The sequence below is a fragment of the Somniosus microcephalus genome, chromosome 16 (genome assembly GCF_052327205.1).
Source record: "Somniosus microcephalus isolate GS21.2 chromosome 16, FLI_Smic_1.0, whole genome shotgun sequence".
Classification (NCBI taxonomy): Eukaryota; Metazoa; Chordata; class Chondrichthyes; order Squaliformes; family Somniosidae; genus Somniosus; species Somniosus microcephalus.
Window position 1 is genome coordinate 98,668,813 of NC_141002.1, and position 23,128 is coordinate 98,691,940.

The 23,128-nt window shown below is 43.1% G+C and overlaps 1 protein-coding gene across 14 annotated transcripts in view; it reads right to left on the reverse strand.

Moving 5' to 3' along the window:
• osbpl8 (oxysterol binding protein-like 8) overlaps nt 1-23,128 on the reverse strand; it is a 197,148-nt gene that overhangs the window by 107,228 nt on the left and 66,792 nt on the right. For 6 of the 14 annotated variants that reach the window (XM_086009552.1, XM_086009538.1, XM_086009534.1 and 3 more), the window contains 2 exons: nt 20,609-20,662; nt 8,305-8,344 (listed from right to left, as the gene is read on the reverse strand). The exons of 1 other annotated variant lie outside the window; for it this stretch is intronic. In XM_086009552.1, coding sequence (XP_085865678.1) covers nt 8,305-8,344; nt 20,609-20,662 — 94 coding nt within the window. Of the gene's footprint in view, nt 1-8,304; nt 8,345-20,608; nt 20,663-21,210; nt 21,300-23,128 lie in introns of those variants that run through there. 7 more of the 14 variants (XM_086009533.1, XM_086009536.1, XM_086009543.1 and 4 more) reach the window with 5 other exon arrangements.

A 23,128-nucleotide genomic window follows, 5' to 3' on the forward strand; every position in this document is an offset into this window, starting at 1 on the left:
CAGCAGGCCAGGGCAGCATCCGTGGAGAAACAGAGTTAACATCAAGCAGACTCCTCAAAAATAGCATTTCTGATTCAGCACACCAGACTCACCACCTTGCTTCAATATTTAATATTTCGCAGTATGTTTTTACATAATGAAACAGGTTGACTGCTCACTGATTTTGTTCCGTTGGTTTTCAGGAGGGTATTATGATGAATCACATTTTAACCTTGTAATTTAATTTTTTTTCAATAAAGTCCGAAATAATGTCTAAACGCTCTGTTGCATTTTAAAATCATAAGTGCGTGTGATTTCAATTTTGTCGGATGAATACGTGCTCAGTTATTCCTGAGAGTTTTCCAACTGCTCCTACTCCAATCCACCAACTCAACAACAACTTGTATTTATATAGCGCCTTTAACGTAGTAAAACGTCCCAAGGTGCTTCACAGGAGTACAGGTACACTATCCCTTATCCAAAAGCCTTGGGACCAGCTGAGTTTCGGTTTTCGGATTTCAGAAGGTGTTATAAGACTGGGAAATTTGTATTTAATATAAATTTTAAAAGTTCAGGTTACCTCTTGCAGCTGTTCGGTGTCTCATTCCCCTTCCTGCTTCTCTGGAAAGCCGGATATCGGCTGACTCCTAACTAAGCTGGCCTGCAAATCAGGTCGGGGGTCGGGCGAAGAGAAAAGAATATCGGACGGGCCGCGGTTCTGGTTTGGGGCGGGGGGGGGGGGGCGGGGGGAGGGGGGAGAAAAGAATATCCGACGGGTCGGGGGAGAAAAGAATATCGGACGGGCCGCTGTATTGTTGGGTTCACTCTCCCGGTACCTCCTTCATACTGCCCGGCTTGGCCTGCAATCTCCTACACAGGAGGGAACTCTGTGACCCTCTGCCCTGCTCAGCGTAAGTCGTGCGTCACTCTGGTCATGTCGTGCGCATGACTTACGCCGAACGAAAAAACTTTCGGTTTTTAGAGGTTTTCGGAAGTTTGGATAAAGGATAGTCTACCTGTATTTTAAGACAAAAAATGTGGTGCCGAGCTACAGAAGGATAAATTTGGGCAGGTGACCAAAAGCTTGGTCAAAGAGGCAAGTTTTAAGGAGCGTCTTAAAAGGAGGAAAGAGAGGTAGCGAGGCGGAGAGGTTTAGGCAGGTAATTCCAGAGCTTAGGGCCCAGGCAACAGCAGGCACGGCCGCCAAAGGTTGAGCGATTATAATCAGAAATGTTCAAGTGGGCAGAATTGGAGGATCGCAGGGAGTTGTGGGGCTGAAGGAGATTACAGAGATAGGGAGGGGCGAGGCCATGGAGGGATTTGAAAACATGGATGAGAATTTTGAAAATCGAGGTGTTGCTTAACCGGGAGCCAATGTAGGTCAGCGAGCGCAGGGGAGATGGGCGAACGGGACTTGGTGCGAGTTAGGACACGGGCAGCCAAGTTTCGGATGACCTCAAGTTTAAGTAGGGTGGAATGTGGATCGAGCCAGACACTCCTTGAAAGCAGTGTCTGGCTAGATCAAAGGACAAGTAATGATTTTGTGCTGACAGGCACTGAAATTCAGGTATTCTAACCTTAATTTTTCCCCATATTTTAAACGAAATTTTTAAACTAATCCAAAAAAAGATGTTCAACAGACCAGTTTAGAACAAATATACAATAATGAATACCCATGAAATGATTAAAAGGCAATCATGTCCTATGGGGGCCCAATCACATCACAAGAGCTAAATTTTAGCTGTCCGTAACCATCATCCGAATCCTAAAATGGAAACACTGCCTTGTAATCACTTCTATTTAACGTTTTAATAAGACAGTGGGGAGTTGCTAGGTGGTTTCATTACATTTTGTTTTATTTTTCTTCCCCTCCCCAACAGTTATTATGGGAGACATCAGCAAAGGGATTCCATGCACACAGTGACCGTACTCTGACTGAAGAATTATCCGATATATCGCTGTGCAGGTGTCGTTCCAGGGAAGTTTGGAACACACTGGGCAACCACTTGTGAGTTTTCAGTTTTTCTACTATGATGCTGAAACAAACACTAAACCCGACAATTTTTAAAATGCTCAAAATGTCCACAGTCGCTTTATTACTGAAAATATCAACACGGAACCATTAAAACTAGCACACTAAGTAGTGAAGAGAGAGAATGCTTAGTCACATCCTATCTCACCCCAAACCCAGACTATCCCAAGTTTGTGTTTTTTTTTAAAAACACAAAAACTTCACTTTTTTTCCCAGCTACTTATTTTTTTACCAAATTTAAAATCAGCAATAAAAACTTGCCTTCTTTCCTCCTCTTCCTGGCTTGAACAGTCAACGTGGATTTACAAAAGGTAAATCGTGCTTGACTAATCTACTGGAATTTGAGGATGTAACTGGTAAAATAGATAAAGGAGAACCAGTGGATGTTGTGTATTTGGACTTTCAAAAGGCTTTCGATAAGGTCCCGCATAAGAGATTAGCGTGTAAAGTTAAGGCACATGGGATTGGGGGCAAGGTACTGACTTGGATAGAGAACTGGTTGGCAGACAGAAAGCAAAGAGTTGGAATAAACGGGTCTTTTTCCGAGTGGCAGGCAGTGACTAGTGGGGTACCGCAGGGATCGGTCCTAGGACCCCAGCTATTCACAATATACATTAATGATCTAGACGAGGGAACTAGATGTAATATCTCCAAGTTTGCAGACGACACAAAGCTGGGTGGGCGTGTGTGCTGTGAGGAGGATACCGAGAAACTCCAGGATGATTTGGACAGGTTGGGTGATTGGGCAGAAGCATGGCAGATGCAATATAAAGTGGATAAATGCAAGGTTATCCACTTTGGTGGCAAAAACAGGAAGGCAGATTATCAGAATGGCAACAGATTGGGAGAAGGGGAAGTGCAACGAGACCTGGGTGTCCTTGTGCACCAGTCGCTGAAGGTAAGCATGCAGGTGCAGCAGGTGGTTAAGGCAGCAAATGGTATGTTGGCCTTCATAGCGAGAGGGTTTGAGTACAGGAGCAAGGAAGTCTTGCTGCAGTTGTACAGGGCCTTGGTGAGACCACGCCTTGAGTATTGTGTGCAGTTTTGGTCGCCTTATCTGAGGAAGGATGTTCTTGCCATGGAGGTAGTGCAGCGAAGATTCACCAGGCTGATACCTGGGATGGCAGGAATGACGTATGAGGAGAGATTGGGTCGATTGGGCTTATACTCGCTGGAGTTCAGAAAAATGAGAGGGGATCTCATTGAAACTTATAAAATTCTAACAGGACTGGACAGACTAGATGCAGGAAGGATGTTCCCGATGGTCGGGGAGTCCAGAACCAGGGGTCACAGTCTAAGGATAAGGGGTAAGCCATTTAGGACAGAGATGAGGAGGAATTTCTTCACCCAGAGAGTGGTGAACCTGTGGAATTCTCTGCCAAAGGTGGTAGTAGAGGCCAATTCATTAAATATATTCAAGAAGGAGTTAGATATATTTCTTAAGGCTAAAGGGATCAAGGGATATGGAGAGAAGGCAGGGACAGGATACTGAATTTGGATGATCAGCCATGATCTCATTGAATGGCGGAGCAGGCTCGAATGGCCTACTCCTGCTCCTATCTTCTATGTTTCTATTTTGACAGTGGGAGCAACCTCCGAAAAATACTATTTTAATTGGTTGAAAATAGGCTTGAAACGTTTTTTTTACCCCCCAAACTAATGCAAAGGCCAGGCATTGGAGACTGGTCACAGATAAATCTTCGATGCATTTTTTCCCACATCAAATGCAGAACAGGCTCTGCTGGAGAGCAGCAAGACAAGTTAATTTGCCCTGATGGTTGGGAAGGGTTAGTGGCGGCAATAATCACTCAACTTTGTCCGCAATTACCAAAATAAACAGGCAGGTTATAGATTAAATGTTGCGCCCTCGATCGGGAAGTTTGATTATGCCTCTCATACACTCACTCCATGAAATGTGCATTAACCACAATTGCAGCAGGAATAATTTAAAGGCAAAAATTAATCTATAGGCAGGATTCTGCCGTGTCTACTTCAATCACTTTGATGTGGTTTGTGAATTCTATGTAACTGCAACAAAAAAAATTCTCAAACAAACATTTTCAAGATTAAAAGGGAACACATTTTACTTCATTGATATTTTCTCTTCTGAATGAAATCAGGGCACCTAAATATTTAAAATTCCCTTTTAATACTTAGAATCATAGAATGGTTACAGCACAGAAAGAGGTCGTTCGGCCGGTCGTGCCCCATCTCTGCAAGAGCACTTCAGCTAGTCCCACGCACACACCCTTTCCCTGTAGCCCTGCAAATTTTTCTCCTTCAGGTGCTTATCCAATTCCCTTTTGAAAGCCACGATTGAGTCTGCCTCCACCACCCTCTCAGACAGTTAATCGTGCCCAACCTGATATATTGCTAATGTTCACAGCTCAAGTGGTTCTTGCACCTTTCACTACCAGCAAAAAAAGGATCTGAATAAACCATTAATTTCTTTAACTACAGATCTGCAGCTTTCACTCAAGAGGGCGTCAGAGAGCTGCAAGTAAACTTCTATGGCTTCCAGCCTTTCAATCTCCATTTCCTTCAGTCAGTTCTCATCCTCTGATCATATCCATGCTCTCCCTGTTTCACCAGTTGTGTTCATTCAACCTGGAGGGCTTGGCTTCTGTGAACACATTTTCTCTGCTTTCAGCGTAGAAACAGGAGCCATGCAACGCAAAGCATGCAAATGTTGAATCATGTTGCGAAAACTGTTGCAGACAAGTGAAAAAAATACACCAAAAAACAGAATGCAAATTGTTGAGACTTGCATTGATAAAGTGCCTTAACTTCTCCCTCCATTTTGCCCATTCACTCACAAACAAGGCCCTTGCCATCCACAGCCTAGAAATTTCAACATGAAAACAGGACATTTGGCCCAAGCAGGCCTATGTTGCCAGTACCCTCCACTTGGAATCACATTTACCCACCCTGTACCCATATCCCTTCGCCCCCTTTTCCTTCATCCCCCTATCCAATCTAATCTTGAATGTTGACATAGTTCCTGCCTCAACCGCTGAAGCTAGAAGTGAACTCTACAGCCTCACAACCCCGCAGAGGTTTCTCTTGCCCTCGGTTCCATATAGCTTACTTTTAACCTTGAATCTATGGGCCCTAATGCTTGACCCTCAACTACTGCTGTTCCTTAACCCCGCTGTCACATCTTTTCATAATTTTAAACAATTCTATCGTATCGCCCCCAATCTGCATTGTTTTAACCAAAAACGATGCACTTATTCCAAGTCCTTCTTCTATTTGACTTTCCTCATTACCAGGCAGCATCCGAGTGAATCTGCATTGTATCCTCTCAAGTCGCAATATCGTTCTTTTAGTGTGAAGCCCAATACTGCACGCACTAACTGAAGTCAAGGTTTCATATAGGCTCATCATTTCCTCTCGTCTTTGATATTGCATACCTCAAGCTAAAAGTCTGCTAGCTTTTTAAATACGATAAAATAAAAAACAGCCATACCCCCAAATCTTTCTGCTCTTCCATAGCACCGAGCCTACTTCCAGTCAGAGTATAATTTAAAAAAAACAAAATGCATCACCTCACATGTATTGACATTGAATTCATCTAACATTTTTTAGCCCATTGCCCGTTCTCATCAACATACCGTCACAGCTCCCTTTGGTCTAATAAAGAATCAACACTTCCTATTTTGGTATCATCTGTAAATTTTGACTTCAATCCCTTTACGCCTATATGCAAATTATTGATATTCACAGTAACCATGTCCAACCACTGAAAAACTGCCTTTAACTGCTACTTTTTTACCCCCTTCCAACCCATTTTTAATCCAGTTTGCTATCCTCCTCCTAATTCCACGCCCCTTAATCTTCTCTAGTAACCTCGTGTGGTACCTGGTCAAAAGTTTCCCTAAAGTGTGTCTCACGATTCTGGGATGCACTGTCAAGCCCTGGTGCTTTGTCTTTCTTACACTTAACTAACATATCTAAACATTTCCTTTTATCCATCATATCATTCATCTTGCTCTTAACCAATTCAGGATGGTCACCTCCTCTCCAATAGCCTTCTCTTTAATAAAGGCCGAAGGGAATAACTCATTAAATACCTCTGCCACTTTTTTGATCAGCAACTACAAATTGACAGCCCTCTTCTCGGATCATCTACAAATTGACCATCCTCTTCTCGCAAGGGTCCTTAGTGTGGATGGTTTCATTGAAATCCTGCTTTGACTGAACCTTAGTTCATGGTTGGTGAAACCTTGCCCGTTACCAAAGCCACCTACCTGGCTCAACTTTCCACCATTTGCCCCGCCTAAACTTGCATGGTGGCGTGGCCCTCACACCAAGTCGCACCTTGGTCTCTCCCACCACTTCTCTGGCACCTAGTCCTCCTTCAAGCACCTCATCCTGCACCACCCCGCTCACCTCTTTAAAACCCGAGCTGTTTACCAACCTCTCAGCCCACAATGTCCTGTCTCAGTCGCTGCACTGAGCAACTCACCATTGCAGATTTCAGTCTGATTCTCAGCTCTCCTTGCCCTCTCTCCGCCGAATTAATTGTTCTCCTATCCTCCCCAAGCCTCCCCTCTCCCTCCCCATATAAAATCTTCCGACTCATTCACGGCCACTCTCTCAGCCTTGCCTTCTCATTCCATCTCCAACCACATCCTTGCATCCCTCACCACCAACAACCACCCCCACCGCTTCTTCCAACCTTATTCCTTTCTGCACCACCCCAGGGGGAAAACTCCTCCAAGTCACTTCCAGGTGCACTTACAAACTCCCAAATGCCTGGTCCTTAACCTTCCACTCACAGCGATACTTCTGCAGCCACCAATCCGCTCGACCACGCCTTCACCTTCACTGTCGATACCCCATTGTCCCCAGCAAAATCTCACATTATTCCCCCTAGAATGGCCCCCATCTTCACTCCCTGCTGCCCAAGGGCACAGACTTACGTGTATGTGATACACAACCAGTTTAGCTATTGATAACCGGATCTGGCTGGACCACATTGAGACCCTCTGTCTTTGCCAAAACCACCCATTACTCCAGGTTCATCCAGGAGAACAAAGATAACCCAAAGCGTCTTTCTCCACTACCAACCTTCATCTTAAACCCCTCTCCCCTGTCCCTTCCATCTTCACCTCTACAAACATGGCTGGCTCAAAGGAGTGTGAAAATCATTTTTCACAGACCTGATTGTTTAAGACTACAGGCTGAGAAGCTGAGATAGGCAGCACAAGCAGCAACGTGCTGTGATTAAAGGCAGCACGGATATCCACGGTGTCCATTTGCCACAGTAAAAGCCCTACAGCACTTCACACAAGAAACACGGAACATCTTTTCTGATGCGTTAAACAAACTGAAAAACCAACATGTGTGCGTAACTTTTGTAAAAGGTGGGGGATACTTCTGGATCAGCACTACCCAGCCACCCGACATCGGCATGCGCTGAATTAAAAAAAGTCACCCACCATGTGTCTTCCCAGATCATATGTCCAGTCGTGCGACGACAATGCAGAATAAATTACAAAAGCTCACTTTCATGAAAGGATAACAAGAGGAAGTCACTGGTATATTTTTCTCTTCTGCTTCTTGGCACACCCATCTGCTACGTGGATTTTGCTAGCAAGATTCACAACCTAATGCATTCACGTCCCAATTTACTCACTGACAGTCAGAAGCACAAATTTTACCATGCATGAACAAGTCCCCTGCAGCAAACGAAGCACTTAAAACATCCAGCATAGAATGTTCTGAATAAATTACATCTACCTACAACACGATCCCTGCTCAAGAATACATTCAAATCCTCAAATCCCAATTATGCAGCCTGTATGTATATAATACATTTTTTGGTTTGTGATTCTGGATGGAGGGGATATCAGGAAATTAAATATCAAACCCAGCCAGTATCAGGTTTGCTGATCCAGAAATACCCTGCGCTAGCTGATTACCAACAACCATTAAAATTCCAGGAATAATCCAAACAGTGTAAATGCCAAATTTGCAATGCTGAACACAATTTTGAGGTTGGATTATTTTACAGTAATATTTCCATTCATGCACTGCACTATAACACCAAAACATTTCAGACAATTTTTTTGTAGGTGTACTTTTCGTAGGTGTTTAGTGTGGGCCAAATGTAATTATCCAATAATTTTCAGCAGTAACTTCAAAGTCAAGGCACATCGTCCTGATCCCAAGGTGCCGTTTCCATTTCACCTGCTTCGAATTTGCCAGCTGTACATCGGAAACTTACACCCCAAAAAAAAACCGGCAGCATGCCACAAAAGTGGTTTCACAAAATGAAAGTCACTTACTTGATAATCCTTGTAAGTCTCTGATCTCCCCATGATGCTGCTGGTGCAGTACAACATATACACAATGGCAGCAGCAAAGTCCAACCGAGGTAAAGTTAGAAAGGAGAATCCGTGATGAAGAAACATGGGAGGAGGGGAAGACAACAAAGTAAAATGGTTCAGCAGTCATGCAATATTGCGGGATGCATAAAACTTTTAAAGCAAAAATGTTACCCAGTTTGTTAGGTCAATCACACGAATGCTGCTAAGGAAACTTCCAAGAGACACATAAGAACCTAAGAAATAAGAGCAGGAGTAGGCCATACGGCCCCCTCGAGCCTGCTCCGCCTTTCAATAAGATCATGGCTGATCATCAACCTCAACTCCACTTTCCCGTCCCATCTCCATATCCATTGATTCCCCTAGAGTCCAAAAATCTATCGATCTCAGCCTTGAATATACTCAAACACTCAGCATTCACAGCCCACTGGGATAGAGAATTCCAAAGATTCACAACCCTCAGTGAAGAAATTCCTCATCTCAGTCTTAAATGGCCGACCCCTTATCCTGAGACTGTGCCCCCTAGTTCTAGACACTCCAGCCAGGGGAAACAAAATCTCAGCATCTACCCTGTCAATCCCCTTCAGAATCTTGTATGTTTCAATGAGATCACCTCTCATTCTTCTAAACTCCAGAGAGTATCGGCCCATTCTACTCAATGGACAACCCTCTCATCCCAGGAATCAATCTAGTGAACCTTCGTTGCACCGCCTCCAAGGCAAGTATATCCTTCCTTAGATAAGGAGACCAAAACTGTGCACAGTACTCCAGGTGTGGTCTCACCAAGGCCCTGTACAATTGTAGCAAGACTTCTTTACTCTTATACTCCAACCCACTTGCAATAAAGGCCAACATGCCATTTGCCTTCCTTACTGCTTGCTGTACCTGCATGCTAGCTTTCTGTGTTTCTTGCACGAGGACACACAAATCTCTCTGATCACCAACATTTGAAAGTTTCTCACCATTTAAAAAATAGTTCTTCTATTCTTCCTACCAAAGTGAATAACCTCACATTTCCCTACATTATACTCCATCTGCCACCTTACTGCCCACTCACTTAGTCTATCTATATCCCTTTGTAGACTGCGTTCTCCTCACAGCTTACTGTCCCCACCTAGCTTTGTATCAGCAGCAAACTTGGATACATTGCACTCGGTCCCTTCACCTAGGTCATTAATATAGATTGTAAATAGCCGAGGCCCCAACACTGATCAGTTTCTCATCGGTCAAGGAGTTTACCACCAGGAGAGCTGGATTTAGTGCAAATGCCAGGAGCCAGTCCTCCCTAATCTGAATTTAAAATGGCACCGACACAAAAGCAGTTGTATCTGATTAAATACTCACCTGGGTTTTGCATTATTTAACGACTGTCTTAGGTACAAATCAGACGATAAACAAAACAAAGTGCAGGCCTCAGAAACCCTTACTAAGGCAATGTAAAACTAAGTTTAAAAAAAAGAGGGTTTCAGTGGAAATTCTCAGTTAAATCAATATCCATTAGTCCAACTTAAAAACGAGAGTTATTTAATCTGCGTTTTCAAATGCCTACTCTATTCCACCAAGGCATTAGTTGTGGAGGTCAAGTCCTTTGGGAATCAAGGGAAGAGGAAGGAGGACGGCATTGACAAACTTAACAATGCCCTTTTATTACTTCAAACAAAATGAAAAAATTAGGGATACACTAAACACAGCAGATTTATTAGCACCCTCGCTAAACAGCAGGAGTGGTTTTGCTCTGACAACTGATCATCCCAGAACTCTATTCAGTTGGTCGCGTACAGCAGCTACAGCTAGCGGTGGAAGTTCCTGTGTACTTGCGTCCTGAGACGCACATAATCAGGGTGCAGAGCAAATACCCAGCGTAGAAGGTAGAGAAAACTCGACAACGTGTGTCATGCATGTAATTGCATTAGGCCCGAATTTCCTCACTCGTTCACGCCCAGCTAGCGATTCCCGCTCCCGAACGCATCCGAGCTCATGATAACGCCTCTGCCTGCAGGCTAAAGACCCGCACACACAAATTTTCTGCAATTACGCAAGTTCAAAACGGATGTAAAATTAAGCCCAGAATTTTAGGCAGAGCCGGAAAGTTATTTTTCTGCTGTTTTATTGCGATTGAGGTTTTTTTTTCCACGTTCATTGCCAGAGGCCTGCACTGTATTTCCTGTTTCTTGGAATGAATTTTTATGGGATCAGTACAAGTCACGTTAAAAATTCAAAACTTCCACGATTGCATGTTCTTAATCATGCTCTGCATATTGTGCATGAATGAAAGTTAGATGACTTGAAATTAAATTCTCATATTTAAGTTCAGTGCTTACCTTGGGCCCTGATTCTTTACACTGATTTCCACTGGTTTACGCCAATTTTTATGTTAATCAGATTGGCAGGAAATGCATGTGTAAGTGAACATTGGCAAAATGGGCACACGAATGGCAGTACAGCAAACTCTCTGGTATCCGGCACCGACGGGACCGTCGCGGTGCCGGTTGATTAAAAATTCCAGATGACGGAGACGGTTATCTACCGAGGCTATTTTTAACAAAGAGTCAGACTCCTGTTATTGAGGTGTTCGGACTTCTGACAGTGCCAAGAAGCCGAGTAGTGGCAGTTTGGAGAACTACCCCTACTGACTAACTCGGCCACCACGGGAGACTCGACAACATTTCCGGTTATTGAGGTGTTTCCGGAGTATGAAGTTTGCCAGTTAATAGAGAATTCCGGATATTTAGGTGCCATTTAAACGAGAGTTTCCTGTAACTATGGGTGTAACTTCCCGTTTACGTGCCGACAGGAAATTCCACCCCGTATCAAAATTATGACTTGACAGCAGATGTTAAAAAAAAGCCTGCACAAACCTCTAAGTACTTCAAGAGCATATGTCCTACCTTCTAACAGGCAATGCTGAATCATATAGCTACGTCCAATTCAGACTGATTAACAGATTTAATAGCAATATGGAGAGCAAAGGATGCGCAGAGTCCTCGAACTCTGTCCCAAGTTACTAGATTCTCTCCCTCAAACTATCTCTACAACCACATTTGGCAGCAGCAAAGGGAGGTCATTGTTAAATTAACGGAAGCGTAGACACGGAAAGCTTATTTTGCATGGAGCGCAGTTCTCCCATTGTCCTGGCCAACATTTATCCTTCAACCAACACCAGCAAAATCAGATTATCTGATCATTATCTCGTTGCGGTTTGTGGGGCCTTGATGTGCAGAAATTATCTGCTGCCTTTCGCTATATTACAAGTGATTGCACATCATTAGCTGTGACGCACTTTGGAACATCCTATGGATGTGAAAGACAATATAAACGCTATAACAAAAGCAAACTACTGTACTGAGAATGCTGAAAATCCAAAATAAAAACAGAAAATGCTGGCAATACTCAGCAGGTCAGGCAGCATCCGTGGAAAGAGAAACAGAGTTAACCTTTCAGGTCAGAATTGCTCATTCTTTATTTCTTTGGATTAACTTACAATATCTCATTGGTGATTCAATTGCAGACCATCTTAAATAGAAACCCTCTGTTCTTCATTCTTAATTCCGTGGGTGTCAACAAAATTGCATCCCTATCCGTCACCCCTAATTATAATCGCTCAACCATTGGTGGCCGTGCCTTCAGCTGCCCGGGCCCCAAGCTCTGGAATTCCCTCCTTAAAACTTCTCCATCTTTCTGTCCTCCTTGAAGACGCTCATTAAAACCTACCTCTTCGACCAAGCTTTTGGTCACCTGCCCTAATTTCTCCTTATGTGGCTCGGTGTTAAATTTTTTCATCTTATAATTACTCCTGTGAAGCGCCTTGGGACATTTTAGTACGTTAAAGGTGCTATACAAATACATGTTATTGTTGTTCCCTTCTAGTTGATTTCCCTACAACAGAAAAATTGCTCTATAGGCATATAAATAGTAAACGGGTAGTAAGAGGAGGAGTGGGCTGATTAGGGACCAAAACAGAGACCTATGCATGGAGGCAGAGGACATGGCTGAGGTACTAAATGAGTACTTTGCATCTATCTTTACCAAGGAAGAAGATGCTGTCGAAGTCATATAGTGAGAGGAGGTCGTTGAGATACTGGATGGGATAAAAATTGATCAAGAGGAGGTACTAGAAAGGCTGGCTATACTTAAAGTCGATAAGTCACCAGGACCAGATGGGATGCCTTCTAGGATGCTGATGGAAGTAAAGGTGGAAATTGAGGAGGTACTGGCCATAATCTTCCAATCCTCCTTCGATACGGGGGTGGTGCCAGAGGACTGGAGAATTGCAAATGTTACACCCATGTTCAAAAAAGTTCAACAATTACAGGCCAGTCAGTTTAACCTCGGTAGTGGGGAAGCTTTTAGAAACGATAATCTGGGACAAAATTAACAGTCACTTGGACAGGTGTGGATTAATGAAAGAAAGCCAGCACAGATTTATAAAGGCAAATCGTGTTTAATTAACTTGATTGAGTTCTTTAATGAGGTAACAGAGGGCTGATGAGGGCAATGCGGTTGATGTGGCGTACATGGATTTGCAAAAGGCGTTTGATAAAGTGCCACATAATAGGCTTGCCAGCAAAGTTGAAGCCCATGGAATAAAAGGGACTGTGGCAGCATGGATACAAACTTGGCTAAGTGACAGGAAAGAGTGCAGTGCTAAACGGTTGTTTTTCAGACTTGAGGAAGGTACACAGTGGTGTTCCCCAGGGGTCGGTACTAGGACCACTGCATTACTTCACATATATTAATGACTTAGACTCGGATGTGCTGTGCACAATTAAAAAATTTGCAGAGGACACAAAACTTGCCGCTTTAATTCTCTGCTCCACTCCCAATCTGACCACTCTGTCCTCGGCCTTCTTCACTGTTCCACTGAAGCTCAACATAAGCTCGAGTAACAGCATCTCATCTTTTGATAAGGCACTTTGCAGCCTTCCGGACTCAACACTGAGTTCAACTATTTCAGATCATAACCTCGGCCCCCATTTTTTCCAGACAGTAGGTGCCTATTCTGATATTCCCATGTACACTTCTTCTCGACCCACCTTTTGTTTCTTTACTTGCCCCATTGCCATCTCCTTTTGCCTTGCACATCATCCTTTTGTTTTTTTAATCTCTCCTGCCTTCCTATCACATTTGTTCTTTCCTCCCTTCCCCTTCCCCTGTACTTGCTTAAAACCCGTTACATCTGTAACATTTTCCAGTTCTGACGAAGGGTCATCGACCTGAAACGTTAACTCTGTTTCTCTCTTCACAGATGCTGCCTGACCTGCTGAGTATCTCCAGCATTTTGTTTTTATTTCAGATGCTACTCTGTTGCCCCAGCACTACAATATTTAAATAGCAACTTTCCCTCTGCCTGGCTTCCAAGCTCATATTGCGACTTTAAAATCAGCTATAGCCCAGCAGGACAGATGTAGGGAAAGGATGCGAGCCAGGGCTCAAGTAAGGAAGCAGTATTGCCACTTCTTGTCACAGTGCTGGAGGAGCAAAGCAACGGTTGAAGGGGATGTGCTGGTTGAAATGCTCAAGACAAAAATGTACTTGTGCATTCAAACTGAAATAAAGAGGCTTTCCAGTTTTTTTAATGTTTATTTTAATGTATCTTGTTTATTCCTCATGTTCAACTCTATATGGGTACCACCGGATTTTAACTTCCTTACTGAATATATATTTGCTATGCATGCTTTTAAGTTATATTCACTTCCATTGGTTAGAGTCTCCTTTCCGTGACATACAAATTACAGGTTGCCACCAGCGACTCTAGTTCACTGACTTCACGTATATGCATCTAAATCTTTGCCCCTTAACTTACCTATTTGTTTGTCTTGCTGTGCGGGTAATGCAGCAGTTTGTGAGGCCGCAATCTTACTGATCGCTTTCACAATCTAGTTCTATTCCGCTGCACAGTCCAGACCCCCAACCTCTCCTCTCCCTTTAAATGGTGCCAAATAACTGAAGATCAAAGGGGAAAAACGGAGGAGGGAATCTATAAAGTTTGCAAAACATCTGACCTAAAAACACATGGTTTGTGAAGCACCCCATGAGGAAAGTTGAAAAAAGTTTAAGGGCAACTCCCCAGATTAATTTACCCTCAATTTACTACACATGGTGGCTGAGCCAATCAGGAATAATCACAGAAAACCCACTGAGTGCCCATTTCACAATCCTAACTCCTATCCTTCACCCCACCTCCCCACAGCTTGAACGCTTCTACATAGGATATACGGCACAGAAACAGGCCATTTGGCCCAACCAGGCCATGCCGATGTTTATGCTCCACTCGAGCCTCCTCCCGTCTTTCCTCATCTAAATCTATCAGCATAACCCTCTATTCCCTTCTCCCTCATGTGCTTATCTAGCCTCCCCTTAAATGCATCTGTACTATTCGCTTCAACCACTCCCTGTGGTAGCGAGTTCCACATTCTCACCACTCTTTGGGTAAAAAAGTTTCTTCTGAATTCCCTATTGGATTTCTTGGTGACTATCTTATATTGATGGCCTCTAGTTATGCTCTTCCGCACAAGTGGAAACACTCTCTCTGTATCCACTCTAGCAAAACCTTTCATAAGTTTAAAGACCTCTATTAGGTCACCCCTCAGCCTTCCTTTTTCAAACGAAAAGAGACCCAGCCTGTTCATCCTTTCCTGATATGTATACCTTCGCATTTCTGGTATCATCCTTGTAAAGCTTCTCTGCACCCGCTCCAGTGCCTCTATATCCTTTTTATAATATGGCGACCAAAACTGTATGCAGTACTCTGAAGTGTGCACACTGGGGAGGTTCAGCTCTTTGCACTTCCTGAGCTGGAAGACTGAGGTGCAAAAATAGCGTTCCCAGATTGTTCGAAATCCACCAATCAGGGAGCAGCCTTCCTGGAAGTTTCCATAGCTGCAGTCAAGCTGCACATATTAAGTGTCAATTTCACCTCCCGACGAAACTAAATGGAATTAAAATTGGTTATGCTATGCGCTTGATGCAAGGGGTGGATGAAAAATGCTTGCTGCAAATGGTGTTTTTTTTTTTTGCTTCAGTTACGACACACAGCACGACACAAAAATGTGATTCAGAAAGGGTTAAACTACAGCTGCTTGTCGGAATAGCAAAACTCCCAAAAGCACAAGTGACATGTTATAAAATCAAGGAACGTACTCATCATGAAACTGAACAAATGGCTCCGATTCTGCTTTTGTCCATTATTCCTCACAATTTTTTACCTTCTAAATTAAGACTTCTTTTTTGGTTGATATTTTTATCCTCAAGGCAAAACACATTTGCACTTAAACTGCAATTGCCAGCATTAAGCACTCCTGGTAGAGCAAAATAATCCACCCTCTAACTCCACCCTAAATGTGAGCTTTAACCCCAACTTCAGGAGACCTTCAGCACCAGTTACTGTCTCTTCGGAGTGGGAACACCAATTTATCCCAAATTGAGATCAGCTTTGTATCACGTGGCCATTTAGAACTGGGTTCTCATGTTATCTGATGAATCACCCATGTTTAGCGGTTCTGAACCGGATCACAACATGTTTGCAGTACATACCCAGGAAATCTGCGCCTGAATTCTGAATCAAATGCGTTAAATACTTTGCTTACAGCGGTTTAAAACAATTGGTTTCTTCCAAAATTAAACCTCTGCTGCAATATAGGACTCCAACTCTCCAAACCCAGATTGATTCAATGGCCAATCACTTAGGGATAGGCCTTGCCCATGAGGAAAGCTGCCCCCTTCACTCCATCCATCCCCCTAAAAAGACAGGTGCATACAGAGAGAGAAGAACCCGGCAGAATATAAATTTAGTCAACACACAAAAGCTATGTTGAAATTAGACAAAGAAGCAGGATGCAGCCTTTCAGATTCACACTTTATGGTCACAAATCAGACTCAATTTTTAATCCCTTGAGCAATAAATACATTTTAAAAATGCATCTTAGTGCAAAAAGTCATTTTTCTACTCATGCATTCCTTAACAGTAGTTTAAGAAAAAATAATTTAATAAAATAGAGCACAGCATCTCAAACTTGAAACACAATCCATGGTAGAAAGTGGACTGCATAAGAAACTAAATTAAAAAGGACACCAGTGGGAAATTGAGCATCTGGCTCTCCATGGTTGGAAGTCAGACCCGACCAGGAATTGGAGCAGGTCCAGGGGAAGTGGCCAGAAGAGCTATCTTTTCAAGTGGATTGAAAAGTAGAGAGAAATGCATCAACACAAAGGGTTTGGGGAGGAGTTCCAGAGTATAGGGGAAAAGATGATTGAAGTCTCTGCCACCAGTGGCACAGTGGAAAGAAGGGAAATGTGCAGCCGACCAGGGTGGAAAACAAGGTACAGGCATGAACTTATGGCTTGAGGTTGTTACAAAGATCGGAGGGGGTGGGTGCAAAGCCATTTAGAGATTTGAAGAGGAGGATAAGCATTTTGAAGTCAATATATTGGGGGAATATTCATTCACTGGATGTCAACAATGATAGAGTGGATAGGGGAGTAAAACAGGAAGCAGGTGTCAGCTGTAGCTCGTGTAGACTTGGGAGGTTAGTATGGAACCCCAGGACTAAATCCTTGGTCCTTGTTAGGGTGAAAATTATATAGCTTAAAGCAGCAACATAAAGAGCTAAAGAATGAACTTGTAAATAAGAAACAATGGCACAAGACAAAACAAACTCAGCTTAAGACGGGGCAGGAATTAACTGTGTCTGCTCCCATTAAAACAATTGTGCTTGACATTATTGTTGAACAGTTATTGAATGTGGGAAACACTAAATATTTCACAATTATTCAGTGGTGCAGCCTTCTATTTGCTGGAAGCCCTTTGGATGTATTGATGAGTTACAGTAATTGGTAGCTGCAAAACTGCCCATTTTGTAATTAACCGCCCAAAGTTCTAGAAGGTTCCATATCATTCCTGTGAGGACAGGGGAGTTGTTGCTGAGGGAGCGTGATTGGTTGAAGACACCTGTGTGTAATATTTTGCTATAATGTATAAAAGAAGTTTTAATACCTTGCTGCTGGGGGAACATAATTGGATGAACACATTTGTGCGAAGTTTCAATATCTTGTTGCTGGGGGAACGTGATTGGATGAGGACAAGAGAATTGTTGCTCGGGGAACATAATTGGGTGAACACATTTGTGTGTAGTGTTTTGCCTGTATAAAAGAAGTTTGATATCACTAACGGTGAGAAGGTGACCTCTAGACCGCAGGGTCTGAGGCTCTTCTCCCAGAACGTTCTGTTAATAAACTGTGTACTTTTACTTTAAGACAGACTCGAGTGAATCTATTTTTCACCAACAGTCCTCTTACGATTTTATATACTGCCCCTCAGACACATCATCTAAATGCAGAGTCAGCTTGTATGTGCACAGATGACATCCAGCTCTACCTCCTTTGTTGATACGAAAACACCACTAACTGCCATCTGACAATAACTGAATGACCTCAAATTTATTCCAGTTTGTCAGCAAAACTGAAGCTGCCCTCTTTGGCTCCCACCAGCATTTATGTTTCCAGCTTTGATGCCCGAGTGTGCCACCTCAGGCATGCAGAACCTAGACAACTGAGCTCAGCCTCCTTCCCCATAATCGCCCAGTTTCAATTGCAAAGCATTGCCCACCTACGTCATTCCCTTTCCCTCCCACTGCCATCAAAACCCAAATCCATGCCTTTATCACTTGCTTCAATGCACTTTTGCCAACCTCAGCTAAGTACAAATCATTCAGAATGCTGCAGTCAAAGTGTCCCTCGACATAAAATCACACACTTCCATCACTGGTTTCCTGTGCCCAAACAAATATCTTTTAGAATCTTTGCCCTCTTGTTCAAAGTGCTTGTCTCATCCTACTGCAATGACTTCCTCCAGCTGGACGCGTCACCTAAGCCCTCTGCACCTACTCATTCTTCGCCTCCCCTGCACCACCATAGTTGTAACTCTTCAGCCACTATACTCTCCAATGACCTCCCCTATCCCCACCACCTCTCTCGCTAATGTCAAAGACCCTCCTCTTCAACTGCACTTCCACATCACCACTACCCTGCAACCTTTCGGCTTCCCTTTTTTCCCCCCTGCAATGTGTGTTATGTGAGAAGCGCTGTAATAATGCAAACATAACTTAAGAAATAGGAGCAGGAGTAGGCCAATCGGCCCCTCGAGCCTACTCCGCCATTCAATAAGATCATGGCTAATCTGATCCTAACCGCCAATCTACTATCACAGAAGCAAAGCTGTTCTCATTGACTCAAATCCTAATCAAGCAAATTTAAAGACTTCCCGATGATTCATCAGGTTTACGTATTCCTCTTTACATAGTATGTAGCTGAACTAGGTCCCAGGTTCAATCACTTCTTCTGCTGAGATAGCTTATCTCAGCCAGGGCAGTGGTAGGGGAACTACAACTGCCTTCAGTTTCCTTTGGTTAAGGCAGGAAAAAGCCAGCTAAAGCTCCCACTTCCAAATTTAGAGGAAATGCCCGTGGACATGGGCTGAGGAGAAGAATGGGTGAAGCCCTCACAGTCAAAAATCCTGGCAACACTCATTGAATAATGGCTTGTTAGGTAAGGGACTATTGCCCAGCTGATGCCTGAGTAACCATATGCCAAAGGGAGACATTAGAAAATTGGGAAGAAATAATGCAAAAAAAAAAATCAAATCGCAGAAGTTGAAATAGAAAAACAGGGTTTTAAAAAACCATTATACAAATTCTGATTAGTCCAGGCTGAAAAAAAATCAAAATTAGCACCCCTTAGATTCAGTACCAGTGCATAATATCGGGCTGGAAGATGGCCATTATTAACTGTTCCAAAGGGCAGCTCCAATTAAAGATTTAGCCCTTCCATCAAAAAGAGTAAAGTGTATTACAATGAACTGCCACATATACCTATAGTCAACAAAACAGATGCAATCCAGACAATTACAAGTCTTGCTTAACTGGCCAATCTTCTCCCCTTTGGTTTTTTTGCTGGGGCAGAACTGCTGAAGTGCCAGTTGCTTGAGATTATATCTTGAAGTTCTGGAGTGGGTTTTGAATCAGCAACCTTCTGACTCAGGGGTCGGAGTATCATCAACCTACCCAAGTCTAGGGTAAGGAATGATTTGTAGAGGATCAATGGATGGTCTTCGTCACAGTAATTGCGCTCAAGACACCCAATATTTAGAAAATTCAGCCCAGTGAATTTGGTCATAAAACCATCTCAGAACTTTCTATCAAGTGAAACCGTATCAGTTTCCCGATTGGGTGCCTCTCCAGGCTGGTTCAACATTTTTAACACACTGCCTGAATCATGAACCCAACAGGTCTCTGCTACATTCGCAGTAACCAGGATGCTCATGCATGATCATCCAAACTCAACTGCAGACATCGAAGTTCAGATTGCCCTACTTTATAGTTCAGTGCCTCATATTTTCCCTCATGGCCCTAAAAAGATATTTTACTTTTCTTTAAACAAACAAAGCTTCTAACACCCGCCTACCGGCCCAGCTCCCACTGCATCATTTAAACACCTCCCATGCCGAGTATTCAAATGATAGATCTCAGGTTCAGCAATAACAACGCCCAAGCCACATAACCTCCCAATGTACCAATTCACTACCAATGCAATTGCCACGATATCCCATATTAAGAAGTGCAAATATTTCAAGTTAAAATAAACTGGACTTGTCTATAAAAGATGTGTAGTATAAAGCACTCAAGTTCAGTGACTGTTTAGGCTCAAAGCTCGGTATTAATTTTGTGTTATCTCACTGAGCCCACTTCATCTTCTACCAAGCTTGCAATAAAACCAAAATCCAACAAGAAGTTTCAGTGCCCGAGGTAGATGTACTCAGAAACGTATCTGTTAGAAACATAGTGGTCTACACGGTCCAAATAAAGAACTGTATCATTACACCTTAATGCTGAGTTTAACGTCATTAAAATTTCAAACTAAACATACTTACCAGACATTGTATTTTAAATCCCAAACATTTTTTTTCCCCCCACAGCCGCTAGTGTTATTCAAACTGAGCACCTCATTACCATTCTGGTAAATACAATTTATGAAAGTATGACTTAGAATGTCAGTTGTTGAAATGTACAAATGACTAAAGCATTCTCTTCAGTATTCAGACTCTCCACCAGCACACCACTGTCGATCAACTGACCTCATTCAGTTTTGGGCGGATTACTTAATCAGCTTGACTCAGTCATCTCCACAATTTCCTTGAACACTTTCAGACCTGATCAATAGCAATGCAGACTTATTACAGTTCTTGAAAATCCATAATGTCTAATCTCCTTACCTCAGCATTCTGTGAATTGCGTTGGAAATCTGCCACTTGCTTTTTTAGCCTCATCTAAAAGATTAACAGAATGTAAGACTAGGGAACAATTACAACAAAAGGAATTCGCTTTTGATGGAAGGCAACATAGAATATACAAGTTCAAAGGGTTGGGAATATAAAAATTTCACAAATCAATTAAAACACATACAGAAATGCATAGTCCATGTCCATCACAGTTTGTTTCTTCACTACATGACTAAGTAATATTACATTAAGCCATTTTTAAATTGAATATTTAGTCCTTAAATCATTTTTCATCTATTCCCTAATTATCTTAAATGTTCTATTATCTGCCTATAACTTGCAGCAAACAGTGATGCTAATTACAACGTTTTATCGTGAAGTGAACGGAAAACTTTTGATACTTATAATAAAGGTGAACTGCAGATTCTACAGTTATTGAATTAAATTAGTTGATTTTTTTTTAAATGACAGTGTGGTAGTAAAGCACAGACATACAAGTTATACAAGCCTTACGCTGTGACCTTCAAGTTTTGAGACACGCCCGACTCTCTAATCTTAACAAAAGTGTGCAACGTTAGTCTGTTTAAGCCACTGACCTGAGGTACAGAAACAGCCCAGCTGTCAGCAACAGCCTCTCCATGATCCATCCAGGAATGTACTGCAACTCCTCAGTTCTCTTACCTAGCTTACCAATTGCACAATTCCAGCATCAAGAGAATAATTTAAAAAAGGAAAGAAATCATTCAAAATAAAATTGACCCTTCGACCACCGACAAGTCCAGGTATATTCTCCAATATGATGTCGTGGCAATAACAGAAAAGTGGCTTAAAAACGGTGAGGAATGGGCACTTAATATTCAAGAGTACAAGGTGTTCAGGAAAGACAGGGAAGGAAAAAAGGGAGGTGGGGTGGCAGTGCTGATTAAGGAAGACATTCTAGTGCTGGAAAGGGAGGATGTTCTTGAGGGGACAAGGACCGAAACCATTTGGTTAAAGTTGAGGAACAAAAAGGGTATGATGATGCTATTGGGGGCATTCTATAGGCAGATGACACCAAACTTGGGGGTGTGGCAAACAATGATGATACCAATCGACTGCAGCAGGACATAGAAAGGCTAGCAGAATGGGCAGACAAGTGGCAGATGGAATACATAGGAGTGTGAGATGATGCATGTTGGCAGAATGAACAGGGCGAGGCAATATACACTTAATGGCACCATTTTAAAGAGTGTGCAGGGGCAGAGGGACCTGGGAGTTAATGGGCATAGGTCCCTGAAGGTGGCAGGACATATTGAGAGAGTGGTTAACAAAGCATATGGGATCGTGGGCTTCATAATTAGAGGTATTGAGTACAAAAGTAGAGAAGTTATGCTGAACCTTTATAAAGCCACACTTTAGGAAAGATGTGAAGGCCCTTTAGAGGCTGTATAGCAGATTTACCAGAATGGTTCCGGGGATGGGGGATCTTAGCTGCAAGGACAGGTTGGAGAAGCTGGATTTGTTTTCATTAGAGTAAAGGCGGTTGAGGGTGATTTTATAGAGGTGTACAAGATTATGACTGGTTTGTATAGGTTAGACGGGGAAAGGCTGTTCCCACTAGTTGATGGTGTGGAGATGCCGGAGTTGGACTGGGGTGGACAAATGTAAGAAGTCACACAACACCAGGTTATAGTCCAACAGCTTTATTTGAAATCACAAGCTTTCGGAGCGCTGCTCCTTCTTCAGGTGAAGTGGAGAAATGCATAAAGACACAGCTTATATAGTCAGAGAATCATGTCAGATGTTTACAGGTAACCTTTCCAACTGCCATTTATCACACCTCGGCAGAGAGATAATCATAGCAGTCAAAGGTGTGAATGGTGTCCAAACAGGTCAGTCAGGGAAACATTACATCAAAGAACAATGAGGTGGGGTCACAAGGGGTCAAATATTGCAGATGCTGGGGTCTGTATGAAAAACAAAAAAAGACAAAAAACATTTTTTTTGGCTGGAAATCACAGCAGGTCCGGCCGCATCTGTGCAGAGAGAACAAGCCAATGTCGACTCGAAACCGAGATGGAGTCCATGTTCTCAGCCTGTGCTCAGGACGCAGCAGACCAGCTACGAGACACCGCCAAACAAACAAGGAAACGGAACTACGCTACCTACATGCACACCAAGAACAGGAAGCTTGAGAAACTTGGCATCACCAGCAGCAGCAACCAAGCCTCCCCCGGTACCACGGTTGAAACCACAGGGAAATCCATCGTCAACCTGTCCGACCACACCCTTCAACCAGACGAAATTGAAGTTCTCAGCCGAGGGCTCAATTTCTGCCCCACCACCAAAATGGACCCCATCGGTCTCGCGGCAGACACAGAGGAATTCATCAGGAGAATGAGGCTCCGGGAATTCTTCCACAAATCCCAAGATGTCAGCAGCGAACCCAATGAGACAATCAATGATCCGGAACAGCAGACAGAGGGATCCGCAGTGCAGCAACCGAAGAAGAAAGAGTCAAATTGGACCCCTCCG